We start from the raw sequence: 22,301 nt of genomic DNA, 5'->3' as shown, positions 1-22,301 counted from the left end.
TTGTCATAATGGCTATTATCAAAAAGACAACAAATAACAAGTTGGTAAGGTAAGTTGGTTGGTAAGGATGTGGAGAAAAGGGACCCCTCGTGCACTGTTGGTGGGAATGTAAATTGTTGAAGCCACTATGGAAAACAGATGGAGGTTCCTCAAAAAATTAAAAATAGAACTACCATATGATCCAGCAATTCCACTTCTGGGTATTTTTCCAAAGAAAACAATAACACTAATTTGAAAAGATATATGCACCCCTATGTTCATTGCAGCGTTATTCACAATAGCCAAGATGTGGAAGCAACCACAGTGTCCATCATCAGATGAATGGATAAAGAAGATGTGGTCTAAATGTATAATGGAATATTACTGAGCCATAAAATAATGAAATTTGCCATTCATGACAACATGAATAGACCTAGAGAGTATTATGCTAAGTGAAAAAAGTCAGAGAAAGACAAATACCGTATGATTTCACTTATATGTGGAATCTGAAAAACAAATGAACAAGTATAACAAAATAGATTCACAGATATAGAGAAAAAGCAGTTAGTTGGCAGAGAGGAAGGGGGTGGGGGTATGAATGGAATAGGTGAGAGAAATTGAGAGGTACAAACTTGCAGTTACAAAATAAATGAGTCACAGGTATGAAATGTACAGAGCGGGGAATACAGTCAATAATAATGTACTACCTTGGTATGGTGAGAGACGGTAACTAGACTTAACAGGGTGATCATTTTGTAATGTATAGGAATATGGAATCACTATTTTGTGCACCAGGAACTAACACAGTATTGTAGGTCAATTATACTTCAACAACAAGCAAACTTATAGAAAAAGAGATCAGATTTGTAGTTACCAGAGGTGGGGATGGAGGGAAGGGGGAATTGGATTAAGACGGTGAAAAAGAACAAACCTCCAGCCATGAGGTAAATACGTACTAGGGATATAATGTACAACATGATTAATCTATTAACACTGCTGTGTGTTATATATGAAAGTCGTTAAAAGAGTAAACCCTAAGAGTCCTAGTCACTAAGAAATATTTTTTCTTTTTCTTTTATTTTGTATTGATGTGAGATGGATAGTCACCTAACTTACTGTGGTAATCATTTCCTAATGTATGTCAGTCAAATCATTATGTTGTACACCTTAAATTTATACAGTGTTGTATGTCAAATATACCTCAGTAAAGCACGAAGAAAAAAAATAACAGAATTACAAATTATCAGAATTAGTAAGTGACTGAGAGGGCAGACAGCAGAAGCAAGAAGAACTATAATCCCGCAGCCTGTGGAACAAAAACCACATTCACAGAAAGACAGACAAGATGAAAAGGCAGAGGGCTATGTACCAGGTGAAGGAACAAGATAAAACCCCAGAAAAACAACTAAATGAAGTGGAGATAGGAAACCTTCCAGAAAAAGAATTCAGAATAATGATAGTGAAGATGATCCAGGACCTCGGAAACAGAATGGAGGCAAAGATCGAGAAGATGCAAGAAATGTTTAACAAAGACGTAGAAGAATTAAAGAAAAATCACCTAGAAGAATTAAAGAACAAACAAACAGAGATGAACAATACAATAACTGAAATGAAAAATACACTAGAAGGGATCAATAGCAGAATAACTGAGGCAGAAGAACGGATAAGTGACCTGGAAGACAGAACGGTGGAATTCACTGCCACAGAACAGAATAAAAAAAAAAAAAGAATGAAAAGAAATGAAGACAGCCTAAGAGACTTCTGGGACAACATTAAACACAACAACATTCGCATTAGAGGGGTCCCAGAAGGAGAAGAGAGAGAGAAAGGACCCGAGAAAATATTTGAAGAGATTATAGTCGAAAACTTCCCTGACATGGTAAAGGAAGTAGCCACCCAAGTCCAGGAACAACAGAGAGTCCCAGGCAGGATAAACCCAAGGAGAAACACGCCGAGACACGTAGTAATCAAACTGACAAAAATTAAAGACAAAGAAAAATTATTGAAAGCAGCAAGGGAAAAACGGCAAATAACATACAAGGGAACTCCCATAAGGTTAACACTGATTTCTCAGCAGAAACTCTACAAGCCAGAAGGGAGTGGCATGATATACTAAAAGTGATGAAAGGGAAGAACCTACAACCAAGATTACTCTACCTGGCAAGGATCTCATTTAGATTTGATGGAGAAATAAAAAGCTTTACAGATAAGCAAAAGCTAAGAGAATTCAGCACCACCAAACCAGCTTTACAACAAATGCTAAAGGAACTTCTCTAAGTGGGAAACACAAGAGAAGAAAAGGACCTACAAGAACAAACCCATAACAATTAAGAAAATGGTCATAGGAACATACATATCGATAATTACCTTAAATGTGAATGGATTAAATGCTCCAACCAAAAGACACAGGCTTGCTGAATGGATACAAAAACAAGACCCATCTATATGCTGTCTACAAGAGACCCACTTCAGACCTAGGGACACATACAGACTGAGAGTGAGGGGATGGAAAAAGATATTCCATGCAAATGGAAATCAAAAGAAAGCTGGAGTAGCAATACTCACATCAGATAAAATGGACTTTAAAATAAAGAATGTTACAAGAGACAAGGAAGGACACTACATAATGATCAAGGAATCAATCCAAAAAGAAGATATAACAATTATAAATATATATGCACCCAACATAGGAGCATCTCAATACATAAGGCAACTGCTGACAGCTATAAAAGAGGGAATTGGGGCTTCCCTGGTGGTGCAGTGGTTGAGAGTCTGCCTGCTAATGCAGGGGACACGGGTTCGAGCCCTGGTCTGGGAGGATCCCACATGCCGCGGAGCAACTAGGCCCGTGGGCCACAACTGCTGAGCCTGCGTGTCTGGAGCCTGTGCTCTGCAACAAGAGAGGCCGCGATAGTGAGAGGCCCGCGCACCGCGATGAAGAGTGGCCCCCACTTGCTGCAATTAGAGAAAGCCCTCGCATAGAAACGAAGACCCAACACAGCCAAAAATAAATAAACTAATTAATTAATTATTTAAAAAAAAAAAAAAAAGAGGGAATTGACAGTAACACAATAATAGTGGGAGATTTTAACACCTCACTTACACCAATGGACAGATCATCCGGACAGAAAATTAATAAGGAAACACAAGCTTTAAATGACACAATAGACCAGATAGATTTAATTGATATTTATAGGGCATTCCATCCAAAAAGAGCAGATTACACTTTCTTCTCAAGTGCACATGGAACATTCTCCAGGATAGATCACATCTTGGGTCACAAATCAAGCCTCAGTAAATTTAAGAAAATTGAAATCATATCAAGCATCTTTTCTGACCACAACGCTATGAGATTAGAAATCAATTACAGGGAAAAAAATGTAAGAAGCACAAACACATGGAGGCTAAACAATACGTTACTAAATAACCAAGAGATCACTGAAGAAATCAAAGAGGAAATCAAAAAATACCTAGAGACAAATCACAACGAAAACACAATGATCCAAAACCTATGGGATGCAGCAAAAGCAGTTCTAAGAGGGAAGTTTATAGCAATACAAGCCTACCTCAAGAAACAAGAAAAATCTTAAATAAACAATCTAACCTTACACTTAAAGGAACTAGAGAAAGAAGAACAAACAAAACCCAAAGTTAGTAGAAGGAAAGAAATCATAAAGATCAGAGCGGAAATAAATAAAAGAGAAACAATAGCAAAGATCAATAAAACTAAAAGGTGGTTCTTTGAGAAGATAAACAAAATTGATAAACCATTAGCTAGACTCATCAAGAAAAATAGGGAGAGTACTCAAGTCAATAAAATTAGAAATGAAAAAGGAAAAGTTACAACAGACCGCAGCAATACAAAGCATCCTAAGAGACTACTATAAGCAACTCTATGCCAATAAAATGGACAACCTGGAAGAAATGGACAAATTCTTAGAAAGGTATAACCTTCCAAGACTGAACCAGGAAGAAACAGAAAATATGAACAGACCAATCACAAGTAATGAAATTGAAACTGTGACTAAAAATCTTCCAGCAAACAGAAGTCCAGGGCCAGATAGTTTCACAGGTGAATTCTATCAAACATTTAGAGAAGAGCTAACACCCATCCTTCTCAAACTCTTCCAAAAATTGCAGAGGAAGGAACACTCCCAAACTCATTCTATGAGGACACCATCACCCTGATTCCTAAACCAGACAAAGATACTACAGAAAAAGAAAATGACAGACCAATATCACTCATGAATATAGATGCAAAAATCCCCAATAAAATACTAGCAAACAGAATCCAACAACACATTAAAAGGATCATACACCATGATCAAGTGGGATTTATCCCAGGGATGCAAGGATTCTTCAATATACACAAATCAATCAATGTGATACACCATATGAACAAATTGAAGAATAAAAACCATATGATCATCTCAATAGATGCAGAAAAAGCTTTTGACAAAATTCAACACCCATTTATGATAAAAACTCTCCAGAAAGTGGGCATAGAGGGAACCCACCTCAACATAATAAAGGCCATATATGACAAACCCACAGCAAACATCATTCTCAATGGTGAATAAATGAAAGCATTTCCTCTAAGATCGGGAAGAAGACAAGGATGTCCATTATTATTCAACATAGCTTTGGAAGCTCTAGCCATGGCAATCAGAGAAGAAAAGGAAATACAAATTGGAAAAGAAGACGTAAAACAGTCACTGTTTGCAGATGACGTGATACTATATATAGAGAATCCTTAAGATGCCACCAGAAAACTACTAGAGCTAATCAATGAATTTGGTAAAGATGCAGGATACAAAATTAATGCACAGAAATCTCTTGCATTCCTATACACTAATGATGAAAAATCTGAAAAAGAAATTAAGGAAACACTCCCATTTACCATTGCAACAAAAAGAATAAAATACCTAGGAATAAACCTACCTAGGGAGACAAAAGACCTGTATGCAGAAAACTATAAGACACTGATGAAAGAAATTAAAGATGATACAAATAGATGGAGAGATATACCATGTTCTTGGATTGGAAGAATCAATACTGTGAAAATGACTATACTACCCAAAGTAATCTACAGATTCAATGCAATCCCTATCAAATTACCGATGGCATTTTTTACAGAACTAGAACAAAAAAATCTTAAAATTTGTATGGAGACACAAAAGACCCCGAATAGCCAAAGCAGTCTTGAGGGAAAAAAACAGAGCTGGAGGAATCAGACTCCCTGACTTCAGACTATACTACAAAGCTACAGTAATCAAGACAATATGGTACTGGCAGAAAAACAGAAATATAGATCAATCGAACAGGCTAGAAAGCCCAGAGATAAACCCATGCACCTATGATCAACTAATCTATGACAAAGGAGGCAAGTATATACAATGGAGAAAAGAGAGTCTCTTCAATAAGTGGTGCTGGGAAAACTGGACAGCTATATGTAAAAGAATGAAATTAGAACACAGCCTAACACCATACACAAAAATAAACTCAAAATGGATTAGAGACCGAAATGTAAGATGAGACACTATAAGACTCTTAGAGGAAAACATAGGAAGAACACTCTTCGACATAAAGCACAGCAAGATCTTTTTTGATCCACCTCCTAGAGTAATGGAAATAAACACAAAAATTAAAAAATGGGACCTAATGAAACTTAAAGCTTTTGCACAGCAAAGGAAACTATAAACAAGATGAAAAGACAACCCTCAGAATGGGAGAAAACATTTGCAAAAGAATCAAAGGGCAAAGGATTAATCTCCAAAATATATAAACAGCTCATGTAGCTCAATATTAAAAAAACAAACAACCCAATCCAAAAATGGGCAGAAGACCTAAATAGACATTTCTCCAAAGAAGACATACAGATGGCCAAGAAGCACATGAAAAGGCTGCTCAACATCACTAATTATTAGAGAAATGCAAATCAAAACTATAATGAGGTATCACCTCACACCAGTCAGAATGGGCATCATCAGAAAATCTATGAACAACAAATGCTGGAGAGGGTGTGGAGAAAAGGGAACCCTCTTGTACTGTTGGTGGGTATGTAAATTGATACATCCACTATGGAGAACAGTACGGAGGTTCCTTAAAAAACGAAATATAGAACTACCGTATGACCCAGCAATCCCACTACTGGGCATATACCCAGAGAAAACCATAATTCAAAAAGAAACATGCACCCCAATGTTCATTGCAGCACTATTTACAATAGCCAGGTCATGGAAGCAACCTAAATGCCCATCAACAGATGAATGGATAGAGAACATGTGGCACATATATACAATGGAATATTACTCAGCCATAAAAAGGAACGAAACTGGGTCATTTGTAGAGACGTGGATGGATGTAGAGACTGTCATACAGAGTGAAGTAAGTCAGAAAGAGAAAAACAAATATCGCATATTAACGCATATATGTGGAACCTAGAAAAATGGTATAGATGAACCGGTTTGCCGGGCAGAAATAGAGACACAGATGTAGAGAACAAACGTATGGACACCAAGGGGGGAAAGTGGCAGGGTGGTGGTGTTGGGATGAATTGGGAGATTGGGATTGACATATATACACTAATATGTATAAAATAGATAACTAATAAGAACCTGCTGTCTAAAAAAATAAATAAAATTCAAAAATTCAAAAAAAAAGCATCAGTAAGTGACTTAGCAAGATCACTAGATGAAAGGAAATTTACTAGAAGCAAAAATCAATTGTGTTTTTCTTAGTAGCTACAAATGGAAAATACAATTGTAAAAAGGAGTTTTAGTTACAATAGAACAAAAAAGTCAAACACCTAGAATTCTAACAAGATATATGTAAGATTTCTACACTATAAGAAATCTTTGAGCAAAATTAAAGCATATGTAAAAAATTCTAAAAGGAAGGATATACTATATTTGTGGATTGAAAACTTGGCATTGTAAAGATGTCGATTCACCACAAATGGACCTATACATTCATTACAATCCCAATCAAGACATCAATAGGTATTTCTGTGGAAACATAAGCTGATGGTAATAATACATAAAATAACACAAGTCGTGAGATGACTAACGAGTTAAAAAAATGATTTTCATGGAAAAGTGAAGTTTGACTGATTTGGTATTGGAAGAAGACAAGGCAATATAAATACTTAACAAACATTTCTTCAGTATTTGCTGCTTTGTACCAGGCACACTGCTGGGTGTTTTCCAAAGGGCATCCACAGAACCTCAGATCCTGAGATGCTCAGAGGAAAAGGGGTTTGGTAGTCACACGCCCGTACGAAAAGCTCACGCTGCTGTTTCCTCTCGGAGATTCCTGTTGCACAGCAGGATTTTAAAGCCTCTGAGAAATTTCGGAGAAGAAAAGCAAATAGAATTGTGTTGAACCCAGGACTTTCCAATCTTATTTGATCATGACCTCTCTTTGAGAAACACTGGCCTGGTGTGCTTTTTATATTTTTTGGTTCTCACCATTATCTGTGAAGTAGCCAAGGGTTGAACTGTCCATTTTACAGATGAAGAAATGGAACCTCAGGCAGGTGAAACTTACACCAGGTCATATAGCTACTAATACAGGATCTGCGATGCACCCTCAATTTTTCAAAAAAAAAAAAAAAAAAATTCAGTGTTTTTTCTAGGGTCAAACACAACTTTCATATGAAATAGCATTTCAGAGATGGAATAAACCTTAGTGATCTCTTAGACTAGTAACCTTATTATGCTGATGAGGCAACCGGGGCCCAGACAAATTAAGTGTTTTGCCTCAGGTCAAGAGCTTGCAGACTAGCAGTAGGAATAAAAGGATCCATGACTCAGTGACTCCCAATTAAGTGCTCTACTGCCCCATATAATTAGGAGGCGTGTCAATGGAGGGTGAGACCAAATTAACTGCCCAGATTGAGTAGGCACTCAGAGATGCTGAATGAACGATTTACCTGGGAGAAGATGATCCTGGAGCTCTATCAAGTCCTCATGTAATTTTTTTTTTTTTAATACGTTTATTTATTTATTTATTTTTGGCTGCGTTGGGTCTTCATTGCTGCGTGCGGGCTTTCTCTAGTTGCGGCGAGCGGGGACTACTCTTCGTTGCAGTGCACAGTCTTCTCATTGCGGTGGCTTCTCTTGTTGCAGAACACGGGCTCTAGGCACGCAGGCTTCAGTAGTTGTGGCACGTGGGCTCAGTAGTTGTGGCGCACAGGTTTAGTTGCTCCGCGGCATGTGGGATCTTCCCGGACCAGGGATCGAACCCGTGTGCCCTACATTGGCAGGCAGACTCTTAACCACTGCGCCACCAGGGAAGTCCTCTTATGTAATTTTGAAATGAGGATTTAGGAGCCATTTGATCACCAGGTTACGATAAAGGACTGAATATTGTTATTTTTAAAACTTGAATCACCTTGTTGGTATTATTTTCTCCCTCTCCCCTGAAAAGTGTCACAGGCCACTTTAAAAACTTAAAAGGAATTTAAATTTCTGAGTAAACATGATTTCACAACTCTAACGGGGCACATCCTGGAGTGTCACAGGCTGCAAATCATTTTTCTGGAGTCTCAGATATGAGGAACAGGAGAGGAATAATGTGGGAGGAGGCACGAACACCTGGCTGATCCTGAAGTGCAGGGAAGGGTATGTTCACTGCAGGTGCTGCTGTCAGAAGGAGCAGGAGGAAAAACCCAAGCACTCCCAAAGGAGGGCCTTGCAGGGCTGGACTGAAAGTTCTAAAGTGCAGCGAAGAAGGGAAAAGCTTACCTTTAGGGGCAGAGGATCATGAGGGCCTCTGAGAGACAGCTGAAGAACAGAAGGGTAAGTCTGGCCTTAAGCAATGGGGAAGAGGAAAGTAAGCGAATGCAAGCATTCCACTGACCTTTGTACTTTAAAAAGAGCAGCAGTAGTTCTTTCTGTGTAGAAACGTTTTGGTTGTGGCTGGTGGCCACCGGGCAGAACGGGCATCGTGGCTGTGAAGTGCCATCAGTGGGAAAGTTCCATTAAGGACAAGGAAAGGGTAAGCAGAGGCAAACCTGTTTACTCTCCTCTGCTTTATCTTCTCCACTCATATGACTCTTGGGGACCTTACGTGGGGGGGGGGCAGGGCTAGGGCAGAGCATGATTTAGGGGTTCCTGGGTCCCCTGGGAAAATACCACCGAAATATCAAATTGGCTGCACCCCATCCAGCTCCCAAAATGTGCAATCTGGCGTCTATTTGACATGATTTCAATTTATTTGAGAATTTTTGTTCTTTAAGCTTTACTGGAGGGCAAATAAATCTATTCAGTAGACCATCTTTGCCTTATTTTATTCTCCACAACTCTCTTTCTCTCTCTTTTTTTTTTTGGCCTCACGGCTTGCAGGATCTTAGTTCCCCGACCAGGGATGGAACCCAGGCCACAGCAGTGAAAGCCAGTCCTAACCATGGACCGTCAGGGAATGCCCTCCACGTCTCTCTTTTTTAGCTCATTAGTACAATCACACACCCAACAAGGCAAGGGAGGGCAGTCCCCTAGTTTCTCAAAAGTAATTACTACCTACACTGAAAACAAAAACGAAAGCAAAAAAAAAAAGTAAGGCCAGGGAGTTTCTAGACAGTAAAATCTCCTTAAAATTTTACAAGCAACCATTAACCCAACTTGCACCTCCTCTAAATTTGTGGAATTAGGCTCAGCCCCGCAAAGAAAAACACAGCAGGATCTTTGATGACACCGTTATTGATGCTGCCCATCATTTAGTGTGGGAGGTGGCTCAAAGGTGGTGCTGGTGAAACAGGAGGAAGACGATACACAGAGCAGGGCAACTTCTCAGAGTAAGTTATCCATTTATGTTTTCATTTTAAACCTTTATTGCTTTTCTCTGATTATAAAAATATTACTGTAGAAAAATTCAGATCTTTCAGAAATAGGTAATGCAGAAAGTGAAAGCAATCCGTAACTCCATCCATAAGAGTGAATCACTCTAGCTTTTCCAATATTTATTTAAAACAAAATAAAACTGTTGTTAATGTTCTTTTTTAAATGGGATCATACTATGTTTATTTAACTCAGCAACTTGCTTTCCTTGCTTAAGATTTTATTTGGTCTACTGAACAAATAAAAGATCACATCTTTTTCAAAAGATTGAGTCATATTTTATGGAAAGATTTACAATTATTTTACTTTGGTGTACATTCTTGCTCACATGTGAAAGCATTTTTGGATATAAAATCGTAGATATGGATTTGCTGGGCCGAAGGGTGCATGGATTGACATTTTTATTAGACTGTACTAAATTTTAAATCTTTCAAATGGAAAGATTTAAATCTTTAATCTCATAAATCTTTCAATCTTTTAATTTAAATCTTTAAATCTTTCTGTGGATTGAAGTGGCACCAGCACAATTCTTTGTTGTGAAATCACTGAAATGACAGCTTCTTGTCACAGGGTGGCATGGGACCTCAGGTGTTCTCAGTTTGTCAGTGCTACGGCTCTAAAGCATGTCAAAAATATTTGCCACTTTTGGGGAGTGAGCTTTCGGATTTTTTTTTTTTTTTTCAGATGACATTAGCTTCAGGTATCTTTTTGGAGTTTTGAGTAAGATTTAATGAAATAGATAAAATAAGACTAATCTATCTCGTAATTCTTCATCCTTCTTTCATCTGCTGGAGTGACTATAACATGTTGGTGCTCTTGGGGCAACCACCTGTGTTATTAGGAGCAAAAGGCCGTATCTGCCAACTCTCATCTACTTAGCATATAGTTACTGTTTCGAGCAGTTTCCCAATATTTGTCACATTAAACCTAAGTCACCAGTTCTGACCACCTTAAGCAACACTTCTATTTCAAGAGGACAAATAAGACAGAATTCCAAGAGTAAATACTTGTAACAGTACCCTCCTGGACCTCATGGTCTAAAGTGATTTTTGCTTCCTCTGGACTCATAGATTATAAAATGTTTGCGCTATTCATTAACTTGGCAATTGCTCAAGAACTTCCTTTGGACTTAAAACAAAAGTTAAACCATTAGAGTGTTTATATAAATCAAGTCACTAGCTATATTCTTCTCACTAGACTACAGGCTTCATGAGAGGAGGGACTTTGTTTGGTTCACTGATGATTCCCTGAATCTAGAATAGTACCTGGCATATAAAAGATGCTCAATATTTGTTGAAGGAATGATAAATTCTTCGAAGGCAGGAATCTTCTTATATTTTGCATCCCCACAGTAAATGACAAGTTGCTGATTAAAATTAAGGAAAGGGGGGCTTCCCTGGTGGTGCAGTGGTTAAGAATCCGCCTGCCAATGCAGGAGACACGGGTTCAAACCCTGGTCCGGGAGGATCCCACATGCCGCGGAGCAACTAAGCCTGTGCACCACAATTACTGAACCTGCCTTCTAGAGCCCGCAAGCCACAACTACTGAGCCCGTGTGCCACAACTGCTGAAACCCGCATGTCCTGGAGCCCATGCTCTGCAACAAGAGAAGCCACCGCAATGAGAGGCCTGTGCACCGCAATGAAGAGTAGCCCCCGCTCTCCACAACTAGAGAAAGCCTGTGAGCAGCAACAAAGACCCAACGCAGCCAAAAATAAATAAATAAATAAATTTATATTTAAAAAAATTAATAAAATAAAATTAAGGAAACGATCCTCATTCAGAAACACAACTTAAGACTTTCTTAGAAGCTAAGTGTGAAGTATCCCTGGCCTAAGTAATATTCAAGATTCTTTCTAGTCCTAACTCACTATGAATATACTAGTTTTCAAAGAATTAGAAACCAATATAATTTATATTATATATATAGAACTGGAGTAAAGAATAATTGGGTAAATCTTTGATTTAGAAAGCAGGGCACTGATTTTTCTAAGTCTCTGGATCATCATTGTAAAGATCAGATTTGAGAATTAAGCTATATTGACCTCAAGTTATATTCTCTAAGTCCCTTTTCTGAAAGAAAAAAAAAATCATGGCATCAAGTTGTTAACTGGAAATGCCTCTATAAGCATAAAAGTATGATTTTAATGTCACTGTATAAGCAAGAAGGCAAAGGAAATACTAATGTACAATGTTTATATATTTTGAACTATGGCAATGGTGGTATGATGCTAATGAGAGATATATATGCCTTTAAATCAATGTCAAAGGTGCAGTTATTTGGATTTAAAGCCAATAAAAATAAAAGCAATGAAAAAGAATAAAAAAGGGAATCACAGTGAAAGAAGCATCCATCTAAATCTGGAGCATATTTTGGATAATACACAACATTTTGGGGAATAAAGGCAGAAAGAAAGAGAAAAAATGTACAAGAATCAATTTTAGAAAGTCACTCCAGAAAAAAGTCCATCTCATAAAACACATTGTAATTCTAGTCTTTTAGTACTTATTTATGTCAGATTGTCTCTCACTGGATGTTTGGTTTCCTGTGCTGAGACTTAGAAAACTTATCTTGTGGTTAGAAACTAGCATATTCTCAAGATGGTTGACTGAAAAGACTATGTTTTGGATTTACTTTTTTTTTTTTTACAACAAATTTTACTTTAAAAAGAGAGTGAATTAATCAGATTTGAGATTAACTCTCACTGGTAGAACTGAAGTGAATATACTCGGTCTGCTTTAAAAAAGAAAAAAGATCAGAACTTGAAAAGGATTTTACATATAAGCAACGGGACAGAAAAAAAATAGGGCCTGAAATAGATGAGAGTTCCTGACGTGTTTAAAAAAAAAAAAAAAAAAAGAAGAAAGAAAAAGAAAAAAAACTAAGAATACTTTTGGGGGAGGGGCAAGAAAAATGTCGTGAAACAGTAATTGAAGGAAGGCATGCGCCCAAGTTAGACTAGGGAGCAAAGTCTGAAGAACATCAACAACAGAACCATTCTTGGGGAAAACTAATACCAGGAGGACTGCTATGGTTAATTTTCTAAAACAGAAAGGTAAACAAGTAATTTAGCTTGTTGAGGCTTACAACATTACAGTATAATACACTTATAATACCAGACTCTCAAGAATAAGAAACACTCAAACAATTTTTAAAAACAAGTTATGGAAAAGGCTGTAAAGTAAAAATTAGAACATTCTAACTTGAGGTAGATAAAATAGAAAATGAAGTCAGAATACATAAAATATTGCTTTCAATCACTCATGCTAGATGTGAAGAATTGTTAGGATCATATATCTTATAGCAAATGGAAAACAGTCAATCCTAAAATAAATGTACAAGAAGACTAAATTTCTGTCTTTAAGAAATTAAAGAAATTCCAATTAAATATGTAAAAATTTTCTTAAAAAATGTTCAATTAAAAATTGAAGTTCGATAGGCTATCAATTGATATTACGCTTGTAATATTTATAAATCTTAGATCTAAAAATAAATATACATTATTTCTATTTTAAAAGATGCTTTTGAAGCTCTAAAAATCATTGTCTATTTTATTGAAGGGCTCATGGAAAAAACTGATGAAATATTCAATACGTACACCAAAACAAATATATACCAAGTTCTAAATTTCATTTTTTAGGAATACCAATTTTGAAAGTGCAAGGTGCACGAATATCTCGGTGACAGGTGTAAGCTCAGCGAGGAATCAGAAACGAGTTCCGAGTGGAGGACCCATTTAACTTGATCATTTCATGGGCATAATAAATCATCCACAAAGCCCACCTTAAACAGCTAAAGTAGTCATAAAAATAGGCCGATGGTTACTTGAGCGATAACATAATCCTCGGTCTTATTGTTGTGAAGCAGATGTCATTATGGGTGGGGCTGACGCGCAGAGCAGCTGAAACATTTTTGTACCACCCCCCGCACACTTTCAGTGGGATAGAAGGGACTCCGAAAAGGTAAGGAGAAAGCTCTCAACGCTCAATTCCTACTAGAAATAAGGAAGTTTTGATGTGGCCTTGGTACTCGTAAAGACCACAATAAGATGTGAAAAATCCCCCATAATTAAACCCTCCCCTGGAAAAGAGATCTTCCTTTTCTCTCCTCCCCTGCCGGCTCCTCCTTGGGACACTTGGCTGAGTCTTTCTTTCCCTCCTTCCCACGCTGAGGTGAGGCTGCACGCAAGCCAGGGACGCCTGTTTTTCTTTTCGCGCGGAGCGAACTCTGCGGGTAGGAACCCGGGGTGACAGAAGGGAGCGGGCGGCGTTGTGAGGAGGCCAAGAAGGCTCGCCGGGTACGAGCCGGGCTGGGGTTGGGAAGGGACACGCGGGCCGCCGGGCCCGCAGAGGAGGCCGAGGTGACGAGGGAAATCTCCCGGCTCGAAGCAGGGACCCGGCGCTTCCGGCTGGCCACAGCCGCTCTCGGCCTAGCGCGGCTCGCGTTCCGGGCTCCACCGGGGCGGGCAGAGAGTTAGTAAAGAGGCTAACCGCGGTTCGCACTTGCCTGGGACCGGGTGACCAATAACTGGTAATAGTCTTTGCTCGGCGCCGGGCCTTGTCCTACAATTTCGAACAGAGTCTCCGGCAGCCACGACGCCATCTTGGGACGCCACCACCGTCGCTAAGACAACCAGGAAGGGGCGGGGCCTGATTGGGGTCATGGGGCAAAAGCCCTGGTTTAAATCGAACCCTACTATTGACCTGGCGGGGTGTTTCTAACTTGGGGTGATTGTCCCCTCTTCCAAGGGTTAGAGGGAACTCTGAGCCGTGAAATTTCCACCTTGAGGTCCCGGGTGACCCGAAGGGGAATTAGTTCCTGCTACCACCGAGGGGAGGGGGTGACCCCGGCGGAGGGATACCAAGCGAAGCACCACATTCCCCTTCCTGGTCCCTCGAAGGGATCGGGAGGAGATCGCAGGCCGCTGGGGAAGTCGAGCCGGACGATGGGGGAGGGAGGGGCGATGTGATGGGCTGCGAGTAGGCAGCGGGGCCTGTCCCGCGGACGAGCCCGTCCGGCTGATTCGAAGGGAAAAGTAGTTCCCGGAGGGTGTTGGAACGGGCGGGGAGGGAGGCGGTGCGGACGGAGGCTCACGCCGGGAGCGGTGCTGCGGCTCAGCTGATAATTGAAGGGACCCGAGGAGCCGCCGCCGACGCTGCCGCCGGGGGGGGGTGGGGGGAGCGAGTGGAAGTTACTGCCGCGCCACCGAGTCCGGACCGGAGACTTTGGGGCCCAACTAGGTAATTGGGCCGCAGTTCCGAGCGGCGGGGCCAGGCCTGGGGGAGGGGGCTGTGCTGAGGGGTTGGGGGGGGGTAGCGGGGGGGGGGAGGAGCTGGAACAGAAAGTCCCAGGAAGCTCGGTTGTGTCATCGCCGCGATTCGGCCCCTGCTCGGCCTGTTCCCGGCGGCAGCGGCGGCGGGGCCGCGGAAGGACCGGGCTGGGGGTTTACGGGCTAGGCGCTCGAGGGAGACCGCGGCTGGAGGGACCGGGGCCGGGCGGGAGCGGGGGGTCGCTGGGTGCTCCCTCCGGCCTCGCGCAATGAGGAGGGCCCTTCACGGAACCGGGGTAAGGCGTGCCGGTCTGGGGGAGCCCGGCGGGGGTCGGGGGGGCCGGAAGTGGGCTTTGGAGCTGGGAGGGCGTCTAGGAAGAGAGAAAGTGGGGGGCCGGAAGTGCAGGTGGGGGGTGTGAAGACGGCAAGGGTTCCCCGGAAATGGGATGGGGGGCCCGGAAACCGGGAGAGGGGAGGCTCCTGGGCCAGGGACGGCCCGGAAATGGAAACTAGGGAGCAGCTCGTGTGACAACAGTTGTGGGAAGCGAGGGTCAGAGGAGGGAGAGGCCGGAGTGACTTTAGACCGCAGTAAGGGGTTTCCTGCTGAGGGGACGGTTGAGGGCGGGCGAGGCCGGAGACGGGGTGTGCGCCGAGCAGTTACTTCAGCCGTGGGAAGTTGAGGCTGAGGGAGGATGACGCCGAGAGAGGATGCAGGGGGGCGTGAAAGAGACCGAGAAACTTGGCCGAGAGGAGCAGAGTATCCTTCTAAATAGATCAGCGTGGAAATTGGGGGGAGGGGGTCAGGACCTGTGGGAGGGAGGTGGACCAATTGTCGCGCCAGTCGTATTAGCATTCAGAGCGAGTCAGGCGATTAATTTATATGTGGATTACATAAAACCTATTATAACGTTTGTCCATTCGGTTCACCCTCCCTCTCTCCTCCATCCTCCTGCATAGTGAGTGGGTTTCTAGTTCGGAAACAAGTTAGAGGGGAGTTCAAATAACGAAGGTGGTAAAATCCCCAATCCTGTCCTTTCTTCGTGTTGCTCCTTTCCTCAGAATAAGAGAAATCTTTCATTTGCTGGAGGAAAAAAAAATAAAGATTTAAAAACACATGCACATCGTGGGGCGCGGGGGGCTGGGGGGTATCTTAGACATTTGAACTCCTGCTGGGGGACGGGAGGGAACTGGTTACCCCGTGTGGCGAGGAGGGAACGGAAGGGGCTGCTCCTAAACCCTTAAGACAGATTGGTTTGTTTTTGATAACGCCGTTTTACTTTGGAGGAGGTGTAGCTTAAGCTCCGTGCCTGGCGGTGGGTATGGTTCAGTTGCTTCGTTAGGTCACTGGGGGAGAGAGAGTGTCAGTGTGGGAACGTGGGGCTGTGTGGGGCGGGAGGACGTTTAATAGCGCCGTGGATCTGTTCCGAGTGGACGTCTGACTGCTCCCCTGCTGCCTCCCTTCCTCGTCGGCCTTCCCCGATCTTGCCTGGACTGCCGGCTCACCCGATCCCCGGGCTTTCCTCTGGTTTGTAGGCCCTTCCGTGGTGTGTTGAACTTTCTGTTCCTCTCCAGTCTCTTCAGCTATTTTTGGCAGTTCGTTTGTTAAAGACCCGGAAAGTTGAGGCTCAGAATCTCCTCTCCAAAAGCAAAACAAAACAAAAAAATACGGGGTAGAAAGTTGAAAGAGCTATTGAGTGGGGTAAAAAACCAACGTTCGGAACAAAGGTCCTAGTTGTTAGAGAAAAAGGCAAGAGGCCTATGTATGAGGCCTGTGTGTGTCGCATTTACCCGGGGCGGGGGGGGGGGGGAGCAGTTAGAGCTGAGGAGTGGTATTATCGGAGGTTTAGAGACGATAAATGGCAGAGGGTTTTATTGAGGCTTATTTTCATATTTAGAGCATGCAAAGAGATCAGTATTAAGTGTGAATTTTAGAGGAGGCACAGTTTCCAATTGTTTTAGAAACTCCCTACTCCACATTCAGCCCCAGCTTTTATGTCATCTTTGTGAAATTGGGGAGCTTTTATTTCATTTATTTTAAGCTTAAAGAGATCACATTAACATGGCTGGGGGTTGTGGGCTTTGTCCACATCTGCCTTTCTGTGAATGTGCCAATATCCATAAGAATGGAAGAACTGTAATGAAGATTATCATTGTTTCCATTCGCTTCCCAGTTTTTTCAGGAGTTTGAGTGGTTTTTAAGTCTGTTCAGCTGACGTTTCCTATTTAATTTGTGTCCATGAACAGGCTTTTTGTTTTATTTTTCATTTAGTTTCTAAACGTTTTAGAACAGTTTTGGCAACTAGAGTTCCTGAAGGTGCTAAACAAATATCTTTAAGATGAATGGGATGCTAGGCCAGGGTAAAATCAGTGCTTTCACCTAGCAAAGTAAATTTGAAGTAATGTTTACTTTTCCATTGTAACTTTCAAGCTTACTGCATTTGTTATCTGGTTAAGGTTGTATGATCCTATTTTAAGGATATCATCCTAGCAAAGAAGACACATGCTGGCCTGGGAATTCATAACACTGCCAGTTAGTAGCTGTGTGACCTTGAGCTGTTCTCTGACCCTATCTGGCCTCCATTTATTTTAATCTGTAAAATGGGGGTGGGTAGTCCCTATCTTACCTACCGGCTGGTTGTGAGATCCAGTGGATATAATGGCTGTGAAAAACTACAAACTGCTAAGTAAGTTTAAGACAATTGTCATTAGCTTTAGAAAATTACATTATCTATTTTGAGGTAATTACAAAAAGATTAACTTTCCTCAGTGGTGGTGGTAGGCGGTGTCTGTGTAAGGTAGGTTGGAGATATGAAGTTTATAGCACTTTATAATTTGAAGTTGCTGCTAGATTGGTAGTGGAACTTGGGCCCAATTTTTATGTTACAGTAATTTTTTTTTTTTTTTTTTTGCATCAGTATGCTTGTTCACCAAACATTGTTAATTCTGTTGAGAGAAACTTCAGACAGATTTCTTTGTGTTTTTATTATGGACAAAATTTATACCTATTCTGGTTTGTGGCTTTTATGAAATTGACTTTCTAATATCAGAGACTACAATTAAGGAAAAACATTTCTGAATCTTGATCTGTTTTCTTTACAGAATCTGGGGAGTTTTTTGTTTTTAATTCTTTTAAGTGGATGGGTGGGGTTCTTTTTGAGCAAATGTGATACCAATTGCTGCTTTATTTTTGCCTGTTTGCTGAGGTAATTTGATGGACTCAAATTGAAAAAGCAACCTGCTTGTTGCTTTTCGTCTTCATTCAGGTTCTTGCTACTGCCCGCCTGACATGCACTTTTCCCACATTTGAATCGTCTTAGGTTCACTGCAACTCACAAGCACTTCCTCAAAAGTTTCTACCCCATAATCTTTTCCTTTTATTTCTTTGTTATCTATACATGCTTCATTTTGTGATTATAGTGCTAGGTTTGTGGACATGCATTGCCTTTGTTTCCCTGACTGATTTATATGCTTCCTGAGGGCAAGGATTATCTAAATGTCATTGTGTTTTGCCTGAAGGTAAACTCATAAACCTGATTGAAAATAACACCCATTTTCCTACCCACTCCAAACCAATAATGTTAGCCTGGCCTTGCTGGCAATGCAGCCAGTCTTCCTGCTTGGAAAGGTTCTTGGCCCCCGCAGATTTCTCAGGATGCTGTTTGGTGGAGTGCTCACAGTCTCTCACATCTTCCTCACTACTGTGCCATCAGAGTGTCTGGATAGGGTGGAAGAGTAGGAATTTGGTGGATATTATATAAGACATATAATTTGTAGGTTGTTATATAATCTTGGTGCTTGTAGTTCTTAACATGTAGTGTTAGCTTTACATTTGTGTATTTTCTTTTAGTGCCTGGATATAGTTCAGACAGCTATGCTACAGATTTCTTAAAGGCATAAACCTCTAGCAAATTGTTCTTTACAGTCTCGACCTGGTCTGCTAGGTTACTCTGTACACAGTGTGTGCTTGCTGTTATTTATGGTAAATAGATAAGCATACTGATGCCGAACCAGTCTTTTGATTTTTATTTAAGTAAAACTTAACTTGACTAATGTCCTGGATTTTTAAAAATGCAGTTCTTTATCCCAATTTATTGATAGTTTCAGGGTATGGGCAAAAGAAGTTGTTTCCTAGACTGAAATAAGTCTGCTCGATAGTTTTTCTCTGAGGACTTTGAGATTTTGGTTTTGATTCTTCAGTAGTTTCATTAAACTGGATTGGCCAGAAGAAAAAGCTTCTTGGCGATTTTTCAGACTTACCGGTTTTGTCTTGAGTGTGCAGGAGCTGTTAATAGTCAGTTTTGCAGTTATGCTTGATTTAAAAAGTCATTCTAGGGGCCTAGAGTAAAAAAGCTGCCTGTTATTCTGTTCTTTCATTAATGAACAGCACTGTTCAAGTGAATATCTGATGTGAAGGTAAAAGACTTGGGTTCCAGTTCTGGCAATGCCTTTTCTATGTTTGTGACCTTGGGCAAGTAATTTAACCTTTGTGAGCTTCAGGTGCCTAACCTGAAACATGTGGTTATGGCCACTGACCCTAGAGTTAATTGTCATATAAATGCTTGAATGCTCGACGCTCTTCAGGAGATTAGGCTACAGAGATGGATTGGAACACAGAGCCCTTCCTGCACTGGTTCATTGCTGCATTGACCATTCCCTCATTTGTTAACACTGTTCTACCTAGAACATACTTTTATCAATATTATGTATGTAGGTATTCTACTTGAAACTATTTTGAGCATAGAATAGTATTCCTTAGTTGATTATGAATTTCTTGAAGTTAGTCATTCCTCTATTCCTAGAATCTAGCACAGTGCCTGGCCCTTAATAAAGATTCTTTAAATGTTTATTAAAGGAATAAGTCTTGTGTGAATAAGATGATTCTGAAAGTGAAAATATTTTGTAATGGTTTAATGTAATGTCCTATTTGATTTGTTTCGATAAACATTTTTGGTCACTATTAATGCTAACAAGATTTTGGGAGTTTTCTTCTTAATCTGTTGGTATATATTTTAGAGACTGCAAGTTACTTTGAATCATACATATTAAAAAAAATTAGGGCAAGCCATTTCATATTCTTTAATTGTCCATTATTTGCATGTACTAGTTGACCACTTAAATGCTTCAGTGAGGCCCTAAGTATGTTTTGAGACAGTGTGCGTGTTTGTTAATTATAAAATTGAGTTTTATACATCATTTTAGCTTACTCTGTTTCTTTTTAGAAAGGGTGTATTTATTTCTATAAATATAATGTTATTACCCCTACATGGATTCTTGAATGCTATTTATAAGCTGAAGTGTCTATCAACAAGCCTTCAAGACTTCAAGTTACAGCATTTCAATGTGTATCTTAATCAACTTGTTGGCTGTCATAACCAGTGAGTTCCACCCTGACTTCACAACTCCTACTCATTCCACCCATGGGCAGCATTCTGAATAAATAGATGTACCTTGTGCCGTCGTCTTAAGGTCACATTAACTCATTTTGAAGTCCTCGTACTGGTAAACATGTGTGATGCCCTGGAAACCCAAAGTGAGTTTGTACAGATAGCCTATTTGAAATTCACTGTTGAGTTGTAATTTAAGCTGCTTTGTGTCCTTAGAGAGCAGGTTCATGGAGATCATATGGAGGGCCTCCCCCAGCCCCCTTTTTAAAAAAAATTTGTGAAACCCACGTGCTTGTAGTTGCCTTGTAAACAGCAAATATGTGAAAATTCTATAACTTCTCTGGCCCCAGTATTTTGTAATCCTGTTTTGCACTCTTGGCTGCATGCAGTCAGATTGAGCTGTTTGTTCCTCTCTGTACACACCCAGGAACTTCATTCTTGCCTTGGCTTTGATTGTCTGTCTACCTGGGTTGTCACCCCTCCCCCATCTTGTACCTTTTGTAGCTACATGTACACCCTTAACTTTTTTTTTTGAATTTTATTTTATTTATTTATACAGCAGGTTCTTATTAGTTATCCATTTTATACATATTAGTGTATATATGTCAATCCCAAACACCCTTAACTTTCTTTCAGTAGCTCCTGTAAGATTTTCAGTCTTCACTCTCTTCTCCCCTTCTCCCTTCTACAACATTTTATTTGTTTCAGTTATGGCTTTCACAGTCTGTCTTATTAGTTGTTTACATCTTTTTTATGATATCATCTTTGGCTTCTTGGGGGTAGAGGTCCCATTATTCTCTCCTTACAGAGGCTGGCACAAGGCTCCAACATAATGTGTTGTACATGGTAGGTGGCAGTGGTAGAGTTCATTTTGGTGACACATTGAGAAACTATATTGTGAAGTAATAGTAAAGTATTGACACAGTTTACTGTGAACTTGCTTATTTTATTTTATTTTTTGGCAGCTTGCAGGATCTTAGTTCCCCGACCAAGGATTGAACCCCCGGCCCTCAGCAGTGAAAGTGCAGAGTCCTAACCACTGGACCGCTGGGGAATTCCCTCAACTTGCTTATTTTAGTTTTTCAGGGCTTGGTAGCTGAGTGTAGGATCCTAGAATATAAAATTTTCAGAATTAGGCTCATTAAAATCAGGTACTTAAGGGATTGTTAAGGCACTAGACTGTTTTAGTGACTTGGTTACCCCAGGTTTAGCATTTGGGGATTATGTTCATTAGTAGATGAAATTTGTTTATCATTACAAGTTTTTATCGAGTGCTTACTGTGCACCACAGGACTGTGCTGGGACGAATACAAAAAGGACTTAGTTTTTGTCCTTTGAGTTTCGTTATGTTTCATTTAGTTGATAATCACTTTTATTCTTAAACTGACTTGATAACTATGTATAATTAGCATAGGGAAGTATTCTGTAAATATTCTAAATGCAAGTTTTCTGCATTTAGAAAACCTGCTATGAGAGTCTAATTTAAGAAACAGATGAATTAGGGCATGCTTTTTTGGCTGTACTGAATAAATTGTTGGAAGTGCCTTCATTATACACATATTTCATCAGTAACGAATGCATGTGCATTTCTGGTTCCATATAAGGTTTACCCTCTTGGAGAGTGCTGAGGAGAAATTAAGAGACATAAAATGAGATGTCTTATTTCAAAATGTACTAATATTGCAGATAAACTCAAATTATGTCAAAAGAATATAACATTGTGCACATTTGTTATTAAGTACAAAGTTGAGTTTTATACAGTGAGTACTCAAGTTTAGAGAGAGACTGAAGTTATTGAGGAAGACTTTATGGAGAGAGGAGGGGCTTGA

At 40.4% G+C, this 22,301-nt stretch overlaps 2 protein-coding genes across 22 annotated transcripts in view; one reads left to right on the top strand and one right to left on the bottom strand.

Annotated features, from left to right (window-relative positions):
* FBXO36 (F-box protein 36) overlaps nucleotides 1-14,504 on the bottom strand; it is a 100,282-nt gene extending 85,778 nt beyond the window's left edge. Inside the window, exon 1 of the mRNA XM_059928883.1 lies at nucleotides 14,326-14,504. Coding sequence (XP_059784866.1) covers nucleotides 14,326-14,421 — 96 coding nt within the window. The 5' untranslated portion in view covers nucleotides 14,422-14,504. The remainder of the gene's footprint in view (nucleotides 1-14,325) is intronic.
* Nucleotides 14,505-14,747: 243 nt separating this feature from the next.
* Nucleotides 14,748-22,301, top strand: part of TRIP12 (thyroid hormone receptor interactor 12) — a 145,892-nt gene continuing 138,338 nt past the window's right edge. For 9 of the 21 annotated variants that reach the window (XM_059928873.1, XM_059928872.1, XM_059928870.1 and 6 more), the window contains exon 1: nucleotides 14,749-15,059. The gene's annotated coding sequence lies outside the window, so the exon portion shown is untranslated. Of the gene's footprint in view, nucleotides 15,060-15,204; nucleotides 15,385-15,569; nucleotides 15,677-22,301 lie in introns of those variants that run through there. The other 12 variants (XM_059928880.1, XM_059928877.1, XM_059928876.1 and 9 more) reach the window with 5 other exon arrangements.

This window comes from Balaenoptera ricei, chromosome 7 (genome assembly GCF_028023285.1).
Source record: "Balaenoptera ricei isolate mBalRic1 chromosome 7, mBalRic1.hap2, whole genome shotgun sequence".
NCBI lineage: Eukaryota > Metazoa > Chordata > Mammalia > Artiodactyla > Balaenopteridae > Balaenoptera > Balaenoptera ricei.
This window is presented reverse-complemented; position numbering and strand designations above follow the sequence as displayed.